At 41.5% G+C, this 17,514-nt stretch overlaps 1 protein-coding gene across 1 annotated transcript in view; it reads right to left on the reverse strand.

Annotated features, from left to right (window-relative positions):
• LOC128636439 (gastrula zinc finger protein XlCGF26.1-like) overlaps window positions 1-17,514 on the reverse strand; it is a 204,880-nt gene that overhangs the window by 76,753 nt on the left and 110,613 nt on the right. Inside the window, exon 6 of the mRNA XM_053689453.1 lies at window positions 15,468-15,545. Within this exon, the coding sequence (XP_053545428.1) occupies window positions 15,468-15,545 (78 nt within the window). The remainder of the gene's footprint in view (window positions 1-15,467; window positions 15,546-17,514) is intronic.

Consider the following 17,514-nt stretch of genomic DNA (forward strand, 5'->3'; position numbering starts at 1 on the left):
AACGACAAACAGGGAAGATGTTTGACGAAAATCTTTAGTAGCTTGTAAGTAAAACTTCAAGGCATGGACTACGTCCAGATTATGTAAAAGACGTTCCTTCTTTGAAGAAGGATTAGGACACAATGATGGAACAACAATCTCTTGATTGATATTCTTGTTAGAAACCACCTTAGGTAAAAACCCAGGTTTGGTACGCAGAACTACCTTATCTGCATGAAAAATCAGATAAGGAGAATCACATTGTAAGGCAGATAGCTCAGAGACTCTCCGAGCCGAGGAAATAGCCATCAAAAACAGAACTTTCCAAGATAAAAGCTTAATATCAATGGAATGAAGGGGTTCAAACGGAACTCCTTGAAGAACTTTAAGAACCAAGTTTAAGCTCCATGGAGGAGCAACAGGTTTAAACACAGGCTTAATTCTAACCAAAGCCTGACAAAATGCCTGGACGTCTGGAACTTCTGCCAGACGCTTGTGCAAAAGAATAGACAGAGCAGAAATCTGTCCCTTTAAGGAACTAGCTGATAATCCTTTGTCCAAACCCTCTTGGAGAAAGGACAATATCCTAGGAATCCTAACCTTACTCCATGAGTAATTCTTGGATTCACACCAGTAAAGATATGTACGCCATATCTTGTGATAGATTTTCCTGGTAACAGGCTTTCGTGCCTGTATTAAGGTATCAATGACTGACTTGGAGAAGCCACGCTTTGATAGAATCAAGCGTTCAATCTCCATGCAGTCAGTCTCAGAGAAATTAGATTTGGATGATTGAAAGGACCTTGTATTAGAAGGTCCTGTCTTAGAGGCAGAGTCCATGTTGGAAAGGATGACATGTCCACTAGGTCTGCATACCAGGTCCTGCGTGGCCACGCAGGCGCTATTAGAATCACTGATGCTCTCTCCTGTTTGATTTTGGCAATCAGTCGAGGGAGCAGAGGAAACGGTGGAAACACATAAGCCAGGTTGAAGAACCAAGGCGCTGCTAGAGCATCTATCAGCGTCGCTTCTGGGTCCCTGGACCTGGATCCGTAACAAGGAAGCTTGGCGTTCTGGCGAGACGCCATGAGATCCAACTCTGGTTTGCCCCAACGATGAATCAACTGAGCAAACACCTCCGGATGGAGTTCCCACTCCCCCGGGTGAAAAGTCTGACGACTTAGAAAATCCGCCTCCCAGTTCTCCACGCCTGGGATATGGATTGCTGACAGGTGGCAAGAGTGAGTCTCTGCCCAGCGAATTATTTTTGAGACTTCTAACATCGCTAGGGAACTCCTGGTTCCCCCTTGATGGTTGATGTAAGCCACAGTCGTGATATTGTCCGACTGAAATCGGATGAACCTCAGTGTTGCTAACTGAGGCCAAGCCAGAAGAGCATTGAATATTGCTCTTAACTCCAGAAAATTTATCGGAAGGAGTTTCTCCTCCTGAGTCCACGATCCCTGTGCCTTCAGGGAGTTCCAGACTGCACCCCAACCTAGAAGGCTGGCATCTGTTGTTACAATTGTCCAATCTGGCCTGCGAAAGGTCATACCCTCGGACAGGTGGACCCGAGACAACCACCAGAGAAGAGAATCTCTGGTCTCTTGATCCAGATTTAGCAGAGGTGACAAATCTGTGTAATCCCCATTCCACTGACTTAGCATGCATAATTGCAGCGGTCTGAGATGTAGGCGCGCAAATGGCACTATGTCCATTGCCGCTACCATTAAGCCGATCACCTCCATACACTGAGCCACCGAAGGGCGCGGAATGGAATGAAGAATACGGCAAGCATTTAGAAGCTTTGATAACCTGGACTCTGTCAGGTAAATTTTCATCTCTACAGAATCTATAAGAGTCCCTAAGAAGGAGACTCTTGTGTGTGGGGATAGAGAACTCTTTACCTCGTTCACTTTCCACCCGTGCGATCTCAGAAATGCCAGAACTATCTCTGTATGAGACTTGGCAATTTGAAAGCTTGATGCCTGTATCAGGATGTCGTCTAGATACGGAGCCACTGCTATGCCTCGCGGTCTTAGAACCGCCAGAAGTGAGCCCAGAACCTTCGTAAAGATTCTCGGGGCTGTAGCCAACCCGAAGGGAAGAGCTACAAATTGGTAATGCCTGTCTAGAAAGGCAAACCTTAGGAACCGATGATGATCTTTGTGAATCGGTATGTGAAGGTAGGCATCCTTTAAGTCCACTGTGGTCATGTACTGACCCTCTTGGATCATGGGTAGGATGGTCCGAATAGTTTCCATTTTGAAAGATGGAACTCTGAGGAATTTGTTTAAGATCTTTAGATCCAAAATTGGTCTGAAGGTTCCCTCTTTTTTGGGAACCACAAACAGATTTGAATAAAAACCCTGTCCTTGTTCCGTCCGCGGAACTGGATGGATCACTCCCATTACTAGGAGGTCTTGCACACAGCGTAGGAATGCCTCTTTCTTTATCTGATTTGCAGATAACCTTGAAAGATGAAATCTCCCTTGTGGAGGGGAAGCTTTGAAGTCCAGAAGATATCCCTGAGATATGATCTCCAATGCCCAGGGATCCTGAACATCTCTTGCCCACGCCTGGGCGAAGAGAAAAAGTCTGCCACCTACTAGATCCATCGGTGGATAGGGGGCCGTTCCTTCATGCTGTCTTAGAGGCAGCAGCATGCTTTCTGGCCTGCTTGCCTTTGTTCCAGGACTGGTTAGGTTTCCAGGCATGCTTAGATTGAGCAAAAGTTCCCTCTTGTCTTGAAGAGGAGGAAGTTGATGCTGCACCTGCCTTGGAATTTCGAAAGGCACGAAAATTAGACTGTTTGGCCTTTGATTTGGGCGAAGAGAAAAAGTCTGCCCCCTACTAGATCCGTCGCCGGATAGGGGGCCGTTCCTTCATGCTGTCTTAGAGGCAGCAGCAGGCTTTCTGGCCTGCTTGCCTTTGTTCCAGGACTGGTTAGGTTTCCAGGCCTGCTTAGATTGAGCAAAAGTTCCCTCTTGTCTTGAAGCGGAGGAAGTTGATGCTGCACCTGCCTTGGAATTTCGAAAGGCACGAAAATTAGACTGTTTGGCCTTTGATTTGGCCCTGTCCTGAGGAAGGGTATGACCCTTACCTCCAGTAATGTCTGCAATAATTTCTTTCAAACCAGGCCCGAATAAGGTCTGCCCCTTGAAAGGAATGTTGAGTAATTTAGACTTTGAAGTCACATTAGCTGACCAGGATTTGAGTCATAGCGCCCTATGCGCCTGGATGGCGAATCCGGAATTCTTAGCCGTTAGTGTCACAAATATCTCAGGATTCAGCTGCTAAGGAGTTAACTTTGTGTAGCTTGCACTCAAAACAGTTATTTGTTTTCAAGAAGAATTGTGTTTGTATTTTCTTTGAAGTGCCAGAACCCCCTAAATAGCCACCAAATGTTAGTGTGTATGCATTGGGTCATAAAGTCACTGAAACTCTTAGTCACAGAGATACACAGGATAAAGTTTATGGCTTAAGCTGTCAATAGAATGCCTGATGCAAAACAGGCTCTTCATTACAAAAACTGACCAGGTCACTGACAGGACATTGGTATATTATGTACATATGTGGGTTAAAGCTGTTATAACCTAAAGGCAGGTAAATATGACAACCTATGGCATATTTGATATCAAACCGGTTCTCCCAATAAAACTAAGAGGTTCTAAATATGTAAATATAGAAATTTCTTAGCAGGAATGATAATGGGTTGTATAAATTCAGGCAAGAAATTAGTCTATTGAAGGTTGTAAAGACAGGGGGGTTTCTTAGCCCGCCCAGGAGGGTGTGGTTAAGCAACCTTATCTCTGAAAAGTAGGGTTTAAGAATCTTATTTTTTTTTTATATAAATATATATATTATTTTTTTTTTTATTTATTTATTTTTTTTTAAATTTTCAAAAGAGCTTTATTGATATTTGCAAAATTGAACATTGAAATTGCTCCAATGGTATTCACAATAAAGTTAACATATAAATAACAAAGTTTTCAAAAAATTTTGTCTTAATTATACCATACACAGGTCGTATTATCCATGAGACGAACAAAAACCAAAAAAAAAAAAGGAGAAAAAAAAGAGGAAAAAAAAAAAAAAACACTCAAAATCCTTTATATAACTGTTACAATTCAGCTGTAAAAAAGGTTGCAATCTAAGAGAAAGAGTGCAGAGGAAATTCGCAAGGGTGTAGAGAAGAGAGAGAAGAGAAAAAAAAAATTGAAAAGGGGGGAAGGGGGGGGGGGAAGGGGGAGGGAGGAGGAAGAGAGTTTCCTTACAGAGTTCCTTTCCATGTTGCCAAGATCATGTCGTGGATGTCTAATTTTTCAATTTTAAGATAATGATATCTCTCCAAGGTTATGAGTTCGGAAACTTGTTGTTTCCATTCGACTATAGAAGGTACGTGTTGTGTCTTCCATCTTTTAGGAATAAGTCTTTTCGCGCTCGTTATCATGATCAGAAGGAGTGCTAATTTTGCAGGGTCCAAGATTTTGGGGAGTCGGATAAACAGTATACTTTCGGGGGTGTTTGGTATGTTTGTGCACATTATGTCTGAAATATGAGAGAAAATTCCCTCCCAGAAGGTTCGGAGCTTGGGATAGCCCCACCATATGTGGAGGAGTGAGCCCTCCTCCCCACACCCTCTCCAACAGCTATTACTCAGTGTGGGATATATTTTATGGAGTCTAGTGGGGGTGAGGTACCAACGGCATAGAAATTTTAAGTGAATCTCTTGGATGGTAGCCGATACCGAGGATCGCTTTGTAAGATCGAAGGCTTGGCCCCAGGATTCGTAGTCTACTTCCTGAGTTAGATCCCTGTTCCATGCAAAGGTGTATGATGGTAATGTTTTGGGATCCACCGTGGAAGTTAATTTATAAAGAAGGGATATTAGGTGTCCAGGGGTGGATGATTGTATGCACAATTTTTCAAATGTGGTGGGCTCTCTTCCCATGTCCTTCCTATACTTGTGGTGTGAGATATAGTGTAGTAATTGGTTATATCTGAGCCAGGAGGAGAAGATTTCTCCATGAGTTTCTGCCAGCTGGGTTTGTGTTTTGGTTGTATTGTTCTCTTTTAGAAATTGCATAGAACCAGATCTAAGGTTATAAGGTGATATAACACGGTATCCCATCTTGCAGTATGGGAGATCCACGTTTTCTATGATAGGTGAGAGGTTGGAGTGATAAGATGATATATGTGTACTGGTCGCTATTGTCCTGTCCCACACAGCCAGTGTCTCTGCTGTAATTATGTAACGGTGCACAATTCTCGGCCTCTGGGCTGGTTGTGTCCATGCTAGTGTGCCTACGTTGTTGCGCATAAAGATCTGTCTGTCTAATTGTATCCATGCTTTGTTTGTGTCATTATGAGCCCACTCGATTATGTGTTGGAGAAATATCGCATTTCTGTATGCAGACAGGTGTGGAACTCCCATGCCCCCCCCCCATCCCTTGTCATGTACATGGTCTTCCTTGGAACTCTAGGTTTTATATTTGCCCAGATGTATTGCTCTATTACTGTTTGTAGTTGTTTAATAAATCCTACTTGCAGAGGTATTGGCAATGCTTGGAGAATGTATAAGATCCTAGGAAGGACATTCATTTTGATTACCCCTATCCTCCCTAACCAGGAGAGGGGTTTGTTCTTCCATGCTGAAAGATCTCTACATATTTCATTTCTGAGTGGGATATAATTTTGTTTAAAGAGGTCCTGTGTGGAAGGAGTTAAGAAGACTCCTAGATACTTGAGTTTATTTTGAGCTACTGATATATTGTGTTTTACTTTCAGGCTTTGTATATGATGGGTCTGGGTGTTAATATTCAATAATTCTGATTTATTTAAATTAAGGAGGAAGTTAGAAACTTCCCCAAGAATCTTATTTTTTTAACAATAAGATTGTCATTCTTACAAGGGGAGCTGCTGTACAGAGTAAGGAGCCATCTTCTTATGCCATTCCCCTGGCGCAGATCTTGAAGCTAGTAAAGTATTCAATTCTGTTTTTCTCCTTTTTATTTTAAAACACTGTTTGCGTGTGTAATTTTATTTGTAACAACTTTTTATTAATAATGCATTGTGCATAATATTTTTGGCATAATAAATCATTCCTTTATTAAGTTTGGCCTTTGTCTAATAATTGAACCACGTTACTGAAAGAGACTGGAATATTAGAACTGTATAATTTAGATTATTTTCTGCTAAATTGTATTTCTAGAGTTAATGTGTAAAGTCTGGGGTTTTTCCTTAAAATTTTCCCTTTAATAAATTTTAAGTGGTGGTAGCATTTGAGCTATAAGATTTAAAGTTTATTGTGGGTGACATTGAAAAGGGAGTGTTGGGCATTTCTCTTACGTCTAGTACAGATTAAGGGAGTGCAAATTAACTCTTGCACCCACTAAACTGAATCACAAGCTTGCCTGGTGTGGCTAGATTGTGACCTATAGGTGACAGAAAAGGGGGCTGAAAACCCTTTCTGTGCCAAATAAGTGACTGGCGCAGGGTTGGATAACCTTGGTTCGTCACAAATTGGTAGGCAGCGGTGTAGATAATTTTTTTTATTATTAGATTTTAGTGCTTGAGGATTTGCTAGTGTGAAAATCCCGGTACTAAAAGAAATTGTTTCCTACAATTTCCAAAGGCTAAAACTCAGTGCATTATATAGTCACACATTGCAAACAGTCCCCTTCCCTATTCTCTGTTTTTCTTTTCTATTTTATTTTTGCTATGCAGGCATACGAGCAGCGATCTAGAGAGGCACTTATACTCCTATGCCAGGAGCGGGATATTCCAATACGTTCAAAGAACAAAGATTTACTAATTCAAGCTCTTGTTGAATATGATAACAGCCAAATCACACCAGTTGAAGTCTCAGGAGAAATGTCTGCAGCTGTGGGCGGTGATTCATCAGGATCTGGGGATCCATTGGACTGTTATTTGCAAACTGTTCTTAAACATATGGGCTCAGTGGATGCAAGTTTGCGCATGGAACTGATTACAAAGTTTTATGAAAGACAGGCTGCCGAACGACAGGCGTCTCTGGCAGCTGAGAGACAGGCTGCTGAAAGACAGGCTGATGAACGACAGGCGGAGAGAGAGTATCAGCTACAGCTTGCACGGTTGGAGAGAGGGATGGTCTCACCTGTTGTTAGTGAACCTAGAGACCCACCTGCTCCCAGAGTGCGTGCAGCGATCTAGAGAGGCACTTATACTCCTATGCCAGGAGCGGGATATTCCAATACGTTCAAAGAACAAAGATTTACTAATTCAAGCTCTTGTTGAATATAATAACAGCCAAATCACACCAGTTGAAGTCTCAGGAGAAATGTCTGCAGCTGTGGGCGGTGATTCATCAGGATCTGGGGATCCATTGGACTGTTATTTGCAAACTGTTCTTAAACATATGGGCTCAGTGGATGCAAGTTTGCGCATGGAACTGATTACAAAGTTTTATGAAAGACAGGCTGCCGAACGACAGGCGTCTCTGGCAGCTGAGAGACAGGCTGCTGAAAGACAGGCTGATGAACGACAGGCGGAGAGAGAGTATCAGCTACAGCTTGCACGGTTGGAGAGAGGGATGGTCTCACCTGTTGTTAGTGAACCTAGAGACCCACCTGCTCCCAGAGTGCGTGCAGAGAATTTTCCCACCCTGGAGAAAGATGGAGATGTGGATGTATTCCTGCGTAGCTTTGAAAAAGTTTGCAGACAGTTCCAGTTGCCAAGGGAGCAGTGGGCCAAGTACCTTACCCCTGGCCTGAAAGGTCCTGCACTGGAGGCGTTTGCTGAACTACCCCCAGAGTTTGATCAGGACTATGATTCCATTAAAGCTGCACTACAGAGGAGATACAATCTTACTCCTGAAGTTTACCGAAAGAAATTCCGTTCTCTGCAGAAAGGTTTGTCAGAGAGCTATATTACAGCTGTTGGGAACTTGAGGACAGCCTTTAAACAGTGGGTCAGAGGATTAAAAGTTGCCACTATGGAGGAGCTGGAGGATTTGATTGTCAAGGAGAAGTTTATGCAGCTGTGCACAGCCGGAGTTCAAGAATGGGTTTTAGATCGGAAGCCCATAACAGCATTGGAAGCTGGTGAGCTGGCTGATTTTTACACAGCTAACAGGTCTCCAGAGAATGGGAGGAAATCCTTTTCTAAGGGGGGATCCACCTGTAAAGGAGCTGCTGCACGACCCCCCTTCACAAAACCTGCTGTGCCTTTATCCAGTGTTTCTGCTCCCTCTGGGAAAGGAGGGGCGAGTGCTGCATCTGGGCAGGGGGATACCCGCAGATGTTTTGTTTGCAACAAAGTGGGCCACATCAGCTCCACTTGCCCAGAGAGGATTAACTTGGGGCAATCAGCTGGAGGAAGTAATCCCTCAGAAGTACCAGCATCTATTTTGTTTGTTACCTGTCCAGAGGAACACAACCATGAGAACTTGCAACCTGTGACTGTTGGAGATAAGGTAACCCTAGGGCTAAGGGACACAGGTGCAGAAGTGACTATGGTGCATCCAAAGCTAGTGAACTCTGAGAACATTATCCCTGGAAAGACTCTAGCAGTTAAAGGGATTGGGGGAATGAAACTTGCAGTGCCTATGGCACGTGTATATCTTGATTGGGGAGTGGGGAGAGGTTTAAGAAATGTGGGGGTATCTGAAAATATTCCTAATGATGTTTTACTGGGTACTGATTTGGGTAGATTGTTATCTCTTTATGTGCCTGACAATGCTACATGTGACCTAGTGACATTAGTTGCGGACCCTTATGTGGAAAAGGCTGTGTGTAAAAGTGCTCAGAGACATTATGACCAGGAGGGAGGACAGAGTGCATGTGTGCGCAGGGCTGTGCCTGAACTGGGGATGTCTGTGCTGAGAGGTGAAGCTGTACGAGGAGATGCTGACTGGGGAGAACAACAGACAGACGGTGTGTGTCTTCCTGTACTTAAACCAGCAGTATCGGCAGAATTACCATTAGCTTTTCAGGGTGAGACTGATGGGGGAGAAAGGCAGATAGACTGTGTGGGTCTGTCTGTGCCTGAACTGAGTTTACCTGTACAGGGAGAAGCTGTTTGTGAGAGAAGGCAGATGAGGGGTGCGTCTCTGCTTGTGATTTAATCAGTGGATTCTAGGGAAGGAGGTGAGATTGACGGGGGAGAGAATGACTGGGTGACTGGGCCGCTGGATGATGTGTACCAGTCTCTGCCAGGGACAATTCTGTACCCTGTGAAAAGACACATTAGTTGGGATAAATGGCAGAAGGAAGATGTGTGCTTGTCTGTACCAGTGTCAAAAGGATACCAGATTCTGTGTGATTATGCAAAGTGGCAGACTGACTGTGAGAGAGAGCAGGGGGGCAAACTAGCCCACTCTATGACAGAAGCAGCAAAGCCACAGATTTCAGACTGTGTGGGGGAGGAGGGTACAGGATACTCTTTGAGGGACCCCCAGAGTGAGTGTGAAAGATTGTGGGTGACAGAGACCCCAGTAACCTCAGCTGTGACCTATAAACAGACTGCACAGGCTAGGGGACAGAGACTGACACAGACTGCAGGCACAGGGGGGAAGAGTACAGAGAAGTGTATTTACACAGCCCCACAGTGCCATTCAGCAAATACACTGATAGATGTGCAGCATCAGTGTACCCAGCAGTTAGAACCCACAGTCAGGAGGAGGGGGGCAGTTAGTCAACCCCCTACCAACCATAACAGAGTGCAGGAGTACAGGAATTCTACTCCAGTGGGAGGACAAGAGCCTATGGTAGTTAAGCAGCAACTGACAGTACACAATATGTTTAGAGAGCACACCATAGGTAGCAAGACACTAGGTTTCACAGGCACCTCTGTAACAGGGGATGATGTGTTATTCCTGGATAAGATGCAAACCTTATTGGGGGAGGTACCTGCAAAACCCAGAGATGCCATATTTGCACAAAAACAGTTGCAGGAGTTTACTGCCAGAGAGGGAGTGTGTGAGATGGTCCATAATGTTCTTGTACTCACGCCCATGAGACAGAACAAACTAGAGGCTGCATAGGAGGGGCCCTGCAATATATTCAATCAGTTGGGTAGAGCAACTAGTGTGTTACTTTTAAAAGGAGGGCATCCTGCTGCCAAAACTGCTAGGTGCAATCTGTCTGGCAATGGTGTTCTCACCGCAAGGGGAAGCTCCTTTTGATACGCATCGGGAGTGGCTCATAGCCACCCCCTTTTGCTTCTCTTATGGGGGGAGGTGTCACAAATATCTCAGAATTCAGCTGCTAAGGAGTTAACTTTGTGTAGCTTGCACTAAAAAAAGTTATTTGTTTTCAAGAAGAATTGTGTTTGTATTTTCTTTGAAGTGCCAGAACCCCCTAAATAGCCACCAAATGTTAGTGTGTATGCATTGGGTCATAAAGTCACTGAAACTCTTAGTCACAGAGATACACAGGATAAAGTTTATGGCTTAAGCTGTCAATAGAATGCCTGATGCAAAACAGGCTCTTCATTACAAAAACTGACCAGGTCACTGACAGGACATTGGTATATTATGTACATATGTGGGTTAAAGCTGTTATAACCTAAAGGTAGGTAAATATGACAACCTATGGCATATTTGATATCAAACCGGTTCTCCCAATAAAACTAAGAGGTTCTAAATATGTAAATATAGAAATTTCATACCTAGCAGGAATGATAATGGGTTGTATAAATTCAGGCAAGAAATTAGTCTATTGAAGGTTGTAAAGACAGGGGGGTTTCTTATCCTGCCCAGGAGGGTGTGGTTAAGCAACCTTATCTCTGAAAAGTAGGGTTTAAGAATCTTATTTTTTTAACAATAAGATTGTCATTCTTACAAGGGGAGCTGCTGTACAGAGTAAGGAGCCATCTTCTTATGCCATTCCCCTGGCGCAGATCTTAAAGCTAGTAAAGTAATCAATTCTATTTTTCTCCTTTTTATTTTAAAACACTGTTTGCGTGTGTAATTTTATTTGTAACAACTTTTTATTAATAATGCATTGTGCATAATATTTTTGGCATAATAAATAATTCCTTTATTAAGTTTGGCCTTTGTCTAATAATTGAACCACGTTACTGAAAGAGACTGGAATTTTAGAACTGTATAATTTAGATTATTTTCTGCTAAATTGTATTTCTAGAGTTAAAGTGTAAAGTCTGGGGTTTTTCCTTAAGATTTTCCCTTTAATAAATTTTAAGTGGTGGTAGCATTTGAGCTATAAGATTTATAGTTTATTGTGGGTGACATTGAAAAGGGAGTGTTGGGCATTTCTCTTACGTCTAGTACAGATTAAGGGAGTGCGAATTAACTCTTGCACCCACTAAACTGAATCACAAGCTTGCCTGGTGTGGCTAGATTGTGACCTATAGGTGACAGAAAAGGGGGCTGAAAACCCTTTCTGTGCCAAATAAGTGACTGGCGCAGGGTTGGATAACCTTGGTTCGTCACAGTTAGTTTAGTCAAATGAACAATGGCATCAGAAACAAATGAGTTAGCTAGCTTAAGAGTTCTAAGCTTGTCAACAATTTCAGTCAATGGAGCTGTATGGATGGCCTCTTCCAGGGCCTCAAACCAGAATGCCGCCGCAGCAGTGACAGGCGCAATGCATGCAAGGGGCTGTAAAATAAAACCTTGTTGAATAAACATTTTCTTAAGGTAACCCTCTAATTTTTTATCCATTGGATCTGAAAAAGCACAACTGTCCTCAACCGGGCTAGTGGTACGCTTTGCTAAAGTAGAAACTGCTCCCTCCACCTTAGGGACAGTCTGCCATAAGTCCCGTGTAGTGGCATCTATTGGAAACATTTTTCTAAATATAGGAGGTGGGGAAAAGGGCACACCGGGCCTATCTCACTCCTTACTAATAATTTCTGTAAGCCTTTTAGGTATTGGAAAAACATCAGTACTCACCGGCACTGCATAGTATTTATCCAGCCTACACAATTTCTCTGGCACTGCAATTGTGTCACAGTCATTCAGAGCAGCTAATACCTCCCCAAGCAATACACGGAGGTTCTCAAGCTTAAATTTAAAATTAGAAATCTCTGAATCAGGTCCCCCCGAATCAGAGACGTTACCCACAGACTGAAGCTCTCCGTCCTCAGGTTCTGCATATTGTGACGCAGTATCAGACATGGCTCTTACAGCATCTACGCGCTCTGTATCTCATCTAACCCCAGAGCTATCGCGCTTGCCTCTCAATTCAGGCAATCTGGATAATACCTCTGACAGGGTATTATTCATGATTGCAGCCATGTCCTGCAAAGTAATCGCTATGGGCGTCCCTGATGTACTTGGTGCCATATTAGCGTGCGTCCCTTGAGCGGGAGGCGAAGGGTCCGACACATGGGGAGAGTTAGTCGGCATAACTTCCCCCTCGACAGACCCCTCTGGTGACAATTCTTTTATAGATAAAGACTGATCTTTACTGTTTAAGGTGAAATCAATAAATTTAGTACACATTCTCCTATGGGGCTCCACCATGGCTTTTAAACATAATGAACAAGTATCCTCTGTTTCAGACATGTTTGTACAGACTAGCAATGAGACTAGCAAGCTTGGAAAACACTTTAAAGCAAGTTAACAAGCAATATAAAAAACGTTACTGTGCCTTTAAGAGAAACAAATTTTGACAAAATTTGAAATAACAGTGAAAAAAGGCAGTTACACTAACAAAATTTTTACAGTGTATGTAACAAGTCAGCAGAGCATTGCACCCACTTGCAAATGGATGATTAACCCCTTAATAACAAAAACAGAATAATAAATGACAAAAAAGTTTTTTAAACACAGTCACAACTGCCACAGTCTACTGTGATTGTTACCCTCCTCAAACACGACTTTGAAGCCTTTTGAGCCCTTCAGAGATGTCCTGTATCATGCAGAGGGAAGCTGAATGTCTCTGTCAGTATTTTTAACTGCACAGAAAAGCACTAAAATAGGCCCTTCCCACTCATATTGCAACAGTGGAAAGCTTCAGGAAACTGTCTCTAGGCAGAAATCAAACCAGCCATGTGGAAAAAAACTAGGCCCCAATAAGTTTTGTCACCAAACATATATAAAAACGATTAACATGCCAGCAAACGTTTTATATTACATTTTTATAAGAGTATGCATCTCTATTAATAAGCCTGATACCAGTAGCTATCACTGCATTTAAGGCTTTACTTACATTAATCCGGTATAAGCAGCATTTTCTAGCAAATTCCATCCCTAGAAAAATATTAACTGCACATACCTTATTGCAGGAAAACCTGCACGCCATTCCCTCTCTGAAGTTACCTCACTCATCAGAATATGTGAGAACAGCCATGGATCTTAGTTACTTCTGCTAAGATCATAGAAAATGCAGACAGATTCTTCTTCTAAATACTGCCTGAGATAAACAGCACACTCCGGTACCATTTAAAAATAACAAACTTTTGATTGAAGAAATAAACTAAGTATAAAACACCACTCTCCTCTTACGACCTCCATCTTTGTTGAGGGTTGCAAGAGAATGACTGGATATGGCAGTTAGGGGAGGAGCTATATAGCAGCTCTGCTGTGGGTGATCCTCTTGCAACTTCCTGTTGGGAAGGAGAATATCCCATAAGTAATGGATGATCCGTGGACTGGATACATTTAACAAGAGAAATATGGGTTTCATGACCCTTTAAAGGGACAGTCAAGTATAAATTAAACTTTCATTATTCAGATAGGACTTTTAATTTTAATCGACTTTCCAATTTACTTTTATCATCAAATTTGCTTTTTTCGCTTGGCATTCTTAGTTTAAACTAAACATAGGTAGGCTCATATGCTAATTTCTAAGCCTTTGAGGGCTGCCTCTTATCACAGGCTTTTTAAATCTCTTTCAACACAAAGAGACAGAAAGTACACGTGGGCCATATAGATAACAGTGTGTTCAGGCACAGAAAGTTATTTAAGATCTAACACAATACAATGCTAAATTTAAGACAATAGATAATAAACAGTCACAGTCATGTGATCAGGGGGCTGGAAGAAGGTTCCTAGAGACAAGGTAATCAAAGAGGTAAAAAGTACATTAATATAACTGTGTTGGTTATGCAAAACTGGGGAATGAGTAATAAAGGGAATATCTATCTTTTAAAACAATAACAATTCTATGGTAGACTGTCCCTTTAAGCAGCTTTCTATTTTACTCCTATGAGACTTTTTTCTTCGTTCTCTTGGTATCTTTATTTGAAAAAGCAGGAATGTTGAAAAATGTCACCCTCTATCTGATACGTGAAAGAAAAAGTTTGGATTTCATGTTCCTTTAATAATTTTCATACACTTAACACTCGGGCACATTGAGATTGATACAAATCAAAAATTATTTTTTATTAGATTTGAAAATTCAAATGTTGTTAAGTTGAATATTTAATATACAGGTATACCTCACTCATACAGCAGTAGTATTCTAACAGCACCTATATCTGACATGGGGACAATACAGCACTAGTATTCCAACAGCACCTATACCTGACATAGGGACAATACAGCACTAGTATTCCAACAGCTCCTATATCTGACATGGTGACAATACAGCACTAGTATTCAAACAGCCCCTATATCTGACATGGGGACAATACAGCACTAGTATTCCAACAGCCCCTATATCTGACATGGGGACAATACAACACTAGTATTCAAACAGCCCCTATATCTGACATGGGGACAATACAGCACTAGTATTCCAACAGCCCCTATATCTGACATGGGGACAATACAACACTAGTATTCCAACAGCCCCTATATCTGACATGGGGACAATACAACACTAGTATTCCAACAGCCTCTATACCTGACATGGGGACAATACAGCACTAGTATTCTAACAGCCCCTATACCTGACATGGGGACAATACAGTACTAGTATTCAAACAGCCCCTATACCTGACATGGGGACAATACAGTACTAGTATTCAAACAGCCCCTATACCTGACATGGGGACAATACAGCACTAGTATTCTAACAGCCCCTATACCTGACATGGGGACAATACAGTACTAGTATTCAAACATCCCCTATACCTGACATGGGGACAATACAGTACTAGTATTCTAACAGCCCCTATACCTGACATGGGGACAATACAGTACTAGTATTCAAACAGCCTCTATACCTGACATGGGGACAATACAGCACTAGTATTCCAACAGCCACTATACCTGACATGGGGACAATACAGCACTAGTATTCCAACAGCCCCTATACCTGATCAGATAACACAGATAACAATAGTAATGATTATAATCTGGCAGATATAAATGACAGAAGCTGTATAGGGTCTTACTGCTTGTGTGCCATGTGATCAGGAATAATATAACCAATCCCTAGAGATGTGACAACAGTAAGTATCAGGCTATACTGTACAGTGACAGTTAGTATGTAACTGAGGTGACACCCTGACTGGTGAAATAATATACAGTACTTAGAGACAATAAGTTATAAAAGCCAGGCAATACCCCATAAACAAATCACACATGTACTTACTTGCACTGCCGCTGTCACACATTTCCTGCTCTGCAGCTTCCAGCTGACACGTTACACTCAGATCTTCTGTTTTAACATCTACGTCAGTAATAATATAATCATTAATATCATCTGTCAGATCAATTAATGCAAAGCAACTAATGTTTAACATAATAACTGGTACTTAAATGGACACTAAACCCAATTTTATTTCTTTCATGATTCAGATAGGGCAGCAATTTTAAGCAGCTTTCTATTTTACTCCTATTATCAATTTTTCGTTGTTCTCTTGGTATCTTTATTTGAAAAGGCAGGAACGTTGAAACATTGCTGCACTATCTGAATCATGAAATAATTTTTTTTGGTTTCATAGCCCTTTAATAATTTTCATACACTTAATACTTGGGGCACATTGAGATTGAGGTTGTAGGGATAATCTAGTCAAAATTAAACTTTCATGATTCAGATAGAGCAGCAATTTTAAGCATCTTTCTAATTTACTCCTATTATAAAAATTTTATCGTTCTCTTGGTATTTTTATTTGAATGTAAGCTTAGGAGACGGACCATTTTCAATTCAGAACCAAAGTAGCATTTGCTTATTGGTGTCTAAATGTAGCCAACCAATCAGCAAGCGCTACCCATGTTCTGAACCAAAAATGGGATGGCTCCTAAGCTTACATTCCTGCTATTTCAAATAGAGATACCATAATAACTGTCATGAAAACCCTTTTTTCTCTTTCAAGATTCAGATAGAGCAGCAATTTAAAACAACTTTCCAATTGACTTCTATTATTTAATTTGCTTCCTTCTCTTCTTATCCTTTGCTGAAAAGTTTATCTAGTTAGCTCAGGAGCAGTAAAGAACCTAGGTTCTATCTGCTGATTGGTAGCTGCATATACAGTATATGTCAAATTTCTTTGGCTCACCCTTGCGTTCAGTTACAAAACAATAGTGCATTGCTGCTCCTTCAACAAATGATACTAAGAGAATGAAACAAATGTAATAATATAAGTAAACTGGAAAGTTGTTTTAAATTGTATGTGCTCCCGAAATCATAAAAGAAAAAATATGGGTTTTATGACCCTTTAAGCAGCTTTCTATTTTACTCCTAGTAGACTTTTTTCTTCGTTCTCTTGATATCTTTATTTGAAAAAGCAGGAATGTTGAAAAATGTCACTTTCTATCTGATACGTGAAAGAAAAAGTTTGGATTTCATGTCCCTTTAATAATTTGCATACACTTAACACTCAGGGCACATTGAGATTGATACAAATCAAAAATTATTTTTTATTAGATTTGAAAATTCAAATGTTGTTAAGTTGAATATTTAATATACAGGTATACCTCACTCATACAGCAGTAGTATTCTAACAGCACCTATATCTGACATGGGGACAATACAGCACTAGTATTCCAACAGCACCTATACCTGACATAGGGACAATACAGCACTAGTATTCCAACAGCTCCTATATCTGACATGGTGACAATACAGCACTAGTATTCAAACAGCCCATATATCTGACATGGGGACAATACAGCAGTAGTATTCCAACAGCACCTATATCTGACATAGGGACAATACAGCACTAGTATTCCAACAGCCCCTATACCTGACATAGTGACAATACAGCACTAGTATTCCAACAGCACCTATATCTGACATAGGGACAATACAGCACTAGTATTCCAACAGCCCCTATATCTGACATGGGGACAATACAGCAGTAGTATTCCAACAGCACCTATATCTGACATAGGGACAATACAGCACTAGTATTCCAACAGCCCCTATACCTGACATAGTGACAATACAGCACTAGTATTCCAACAGCACCTATATCTGACATAGGGACAATACAGCACTAGTATTCCAACAGCCCCTATACCTGACATGGGGACAATACAGCACTAGTATTCCAACAGCCCTTATATCTGACATAGTGACAATACAGCACTAGTATTCCAACAGCACCTATATCTGACATAGGGACAATACAGCACTAGTATTCTAACAGCATCTATACCTGACATGGGGACAATACAGCACTAGTATTCCAACAGCT

This window comes from Bombina bombina, chromosome 7 (assembly GCF_027579735.1).
Source record: "Bombina bombina isolate aBomBom1 chromosome 7, aBomBom1.pri, whole genome shotgun sequence".
NCBI lineage: Eukaryota > Metazoa > Chordata > Amphibia > Anura > Bombinatoridae > Bombina > Bombina bombina.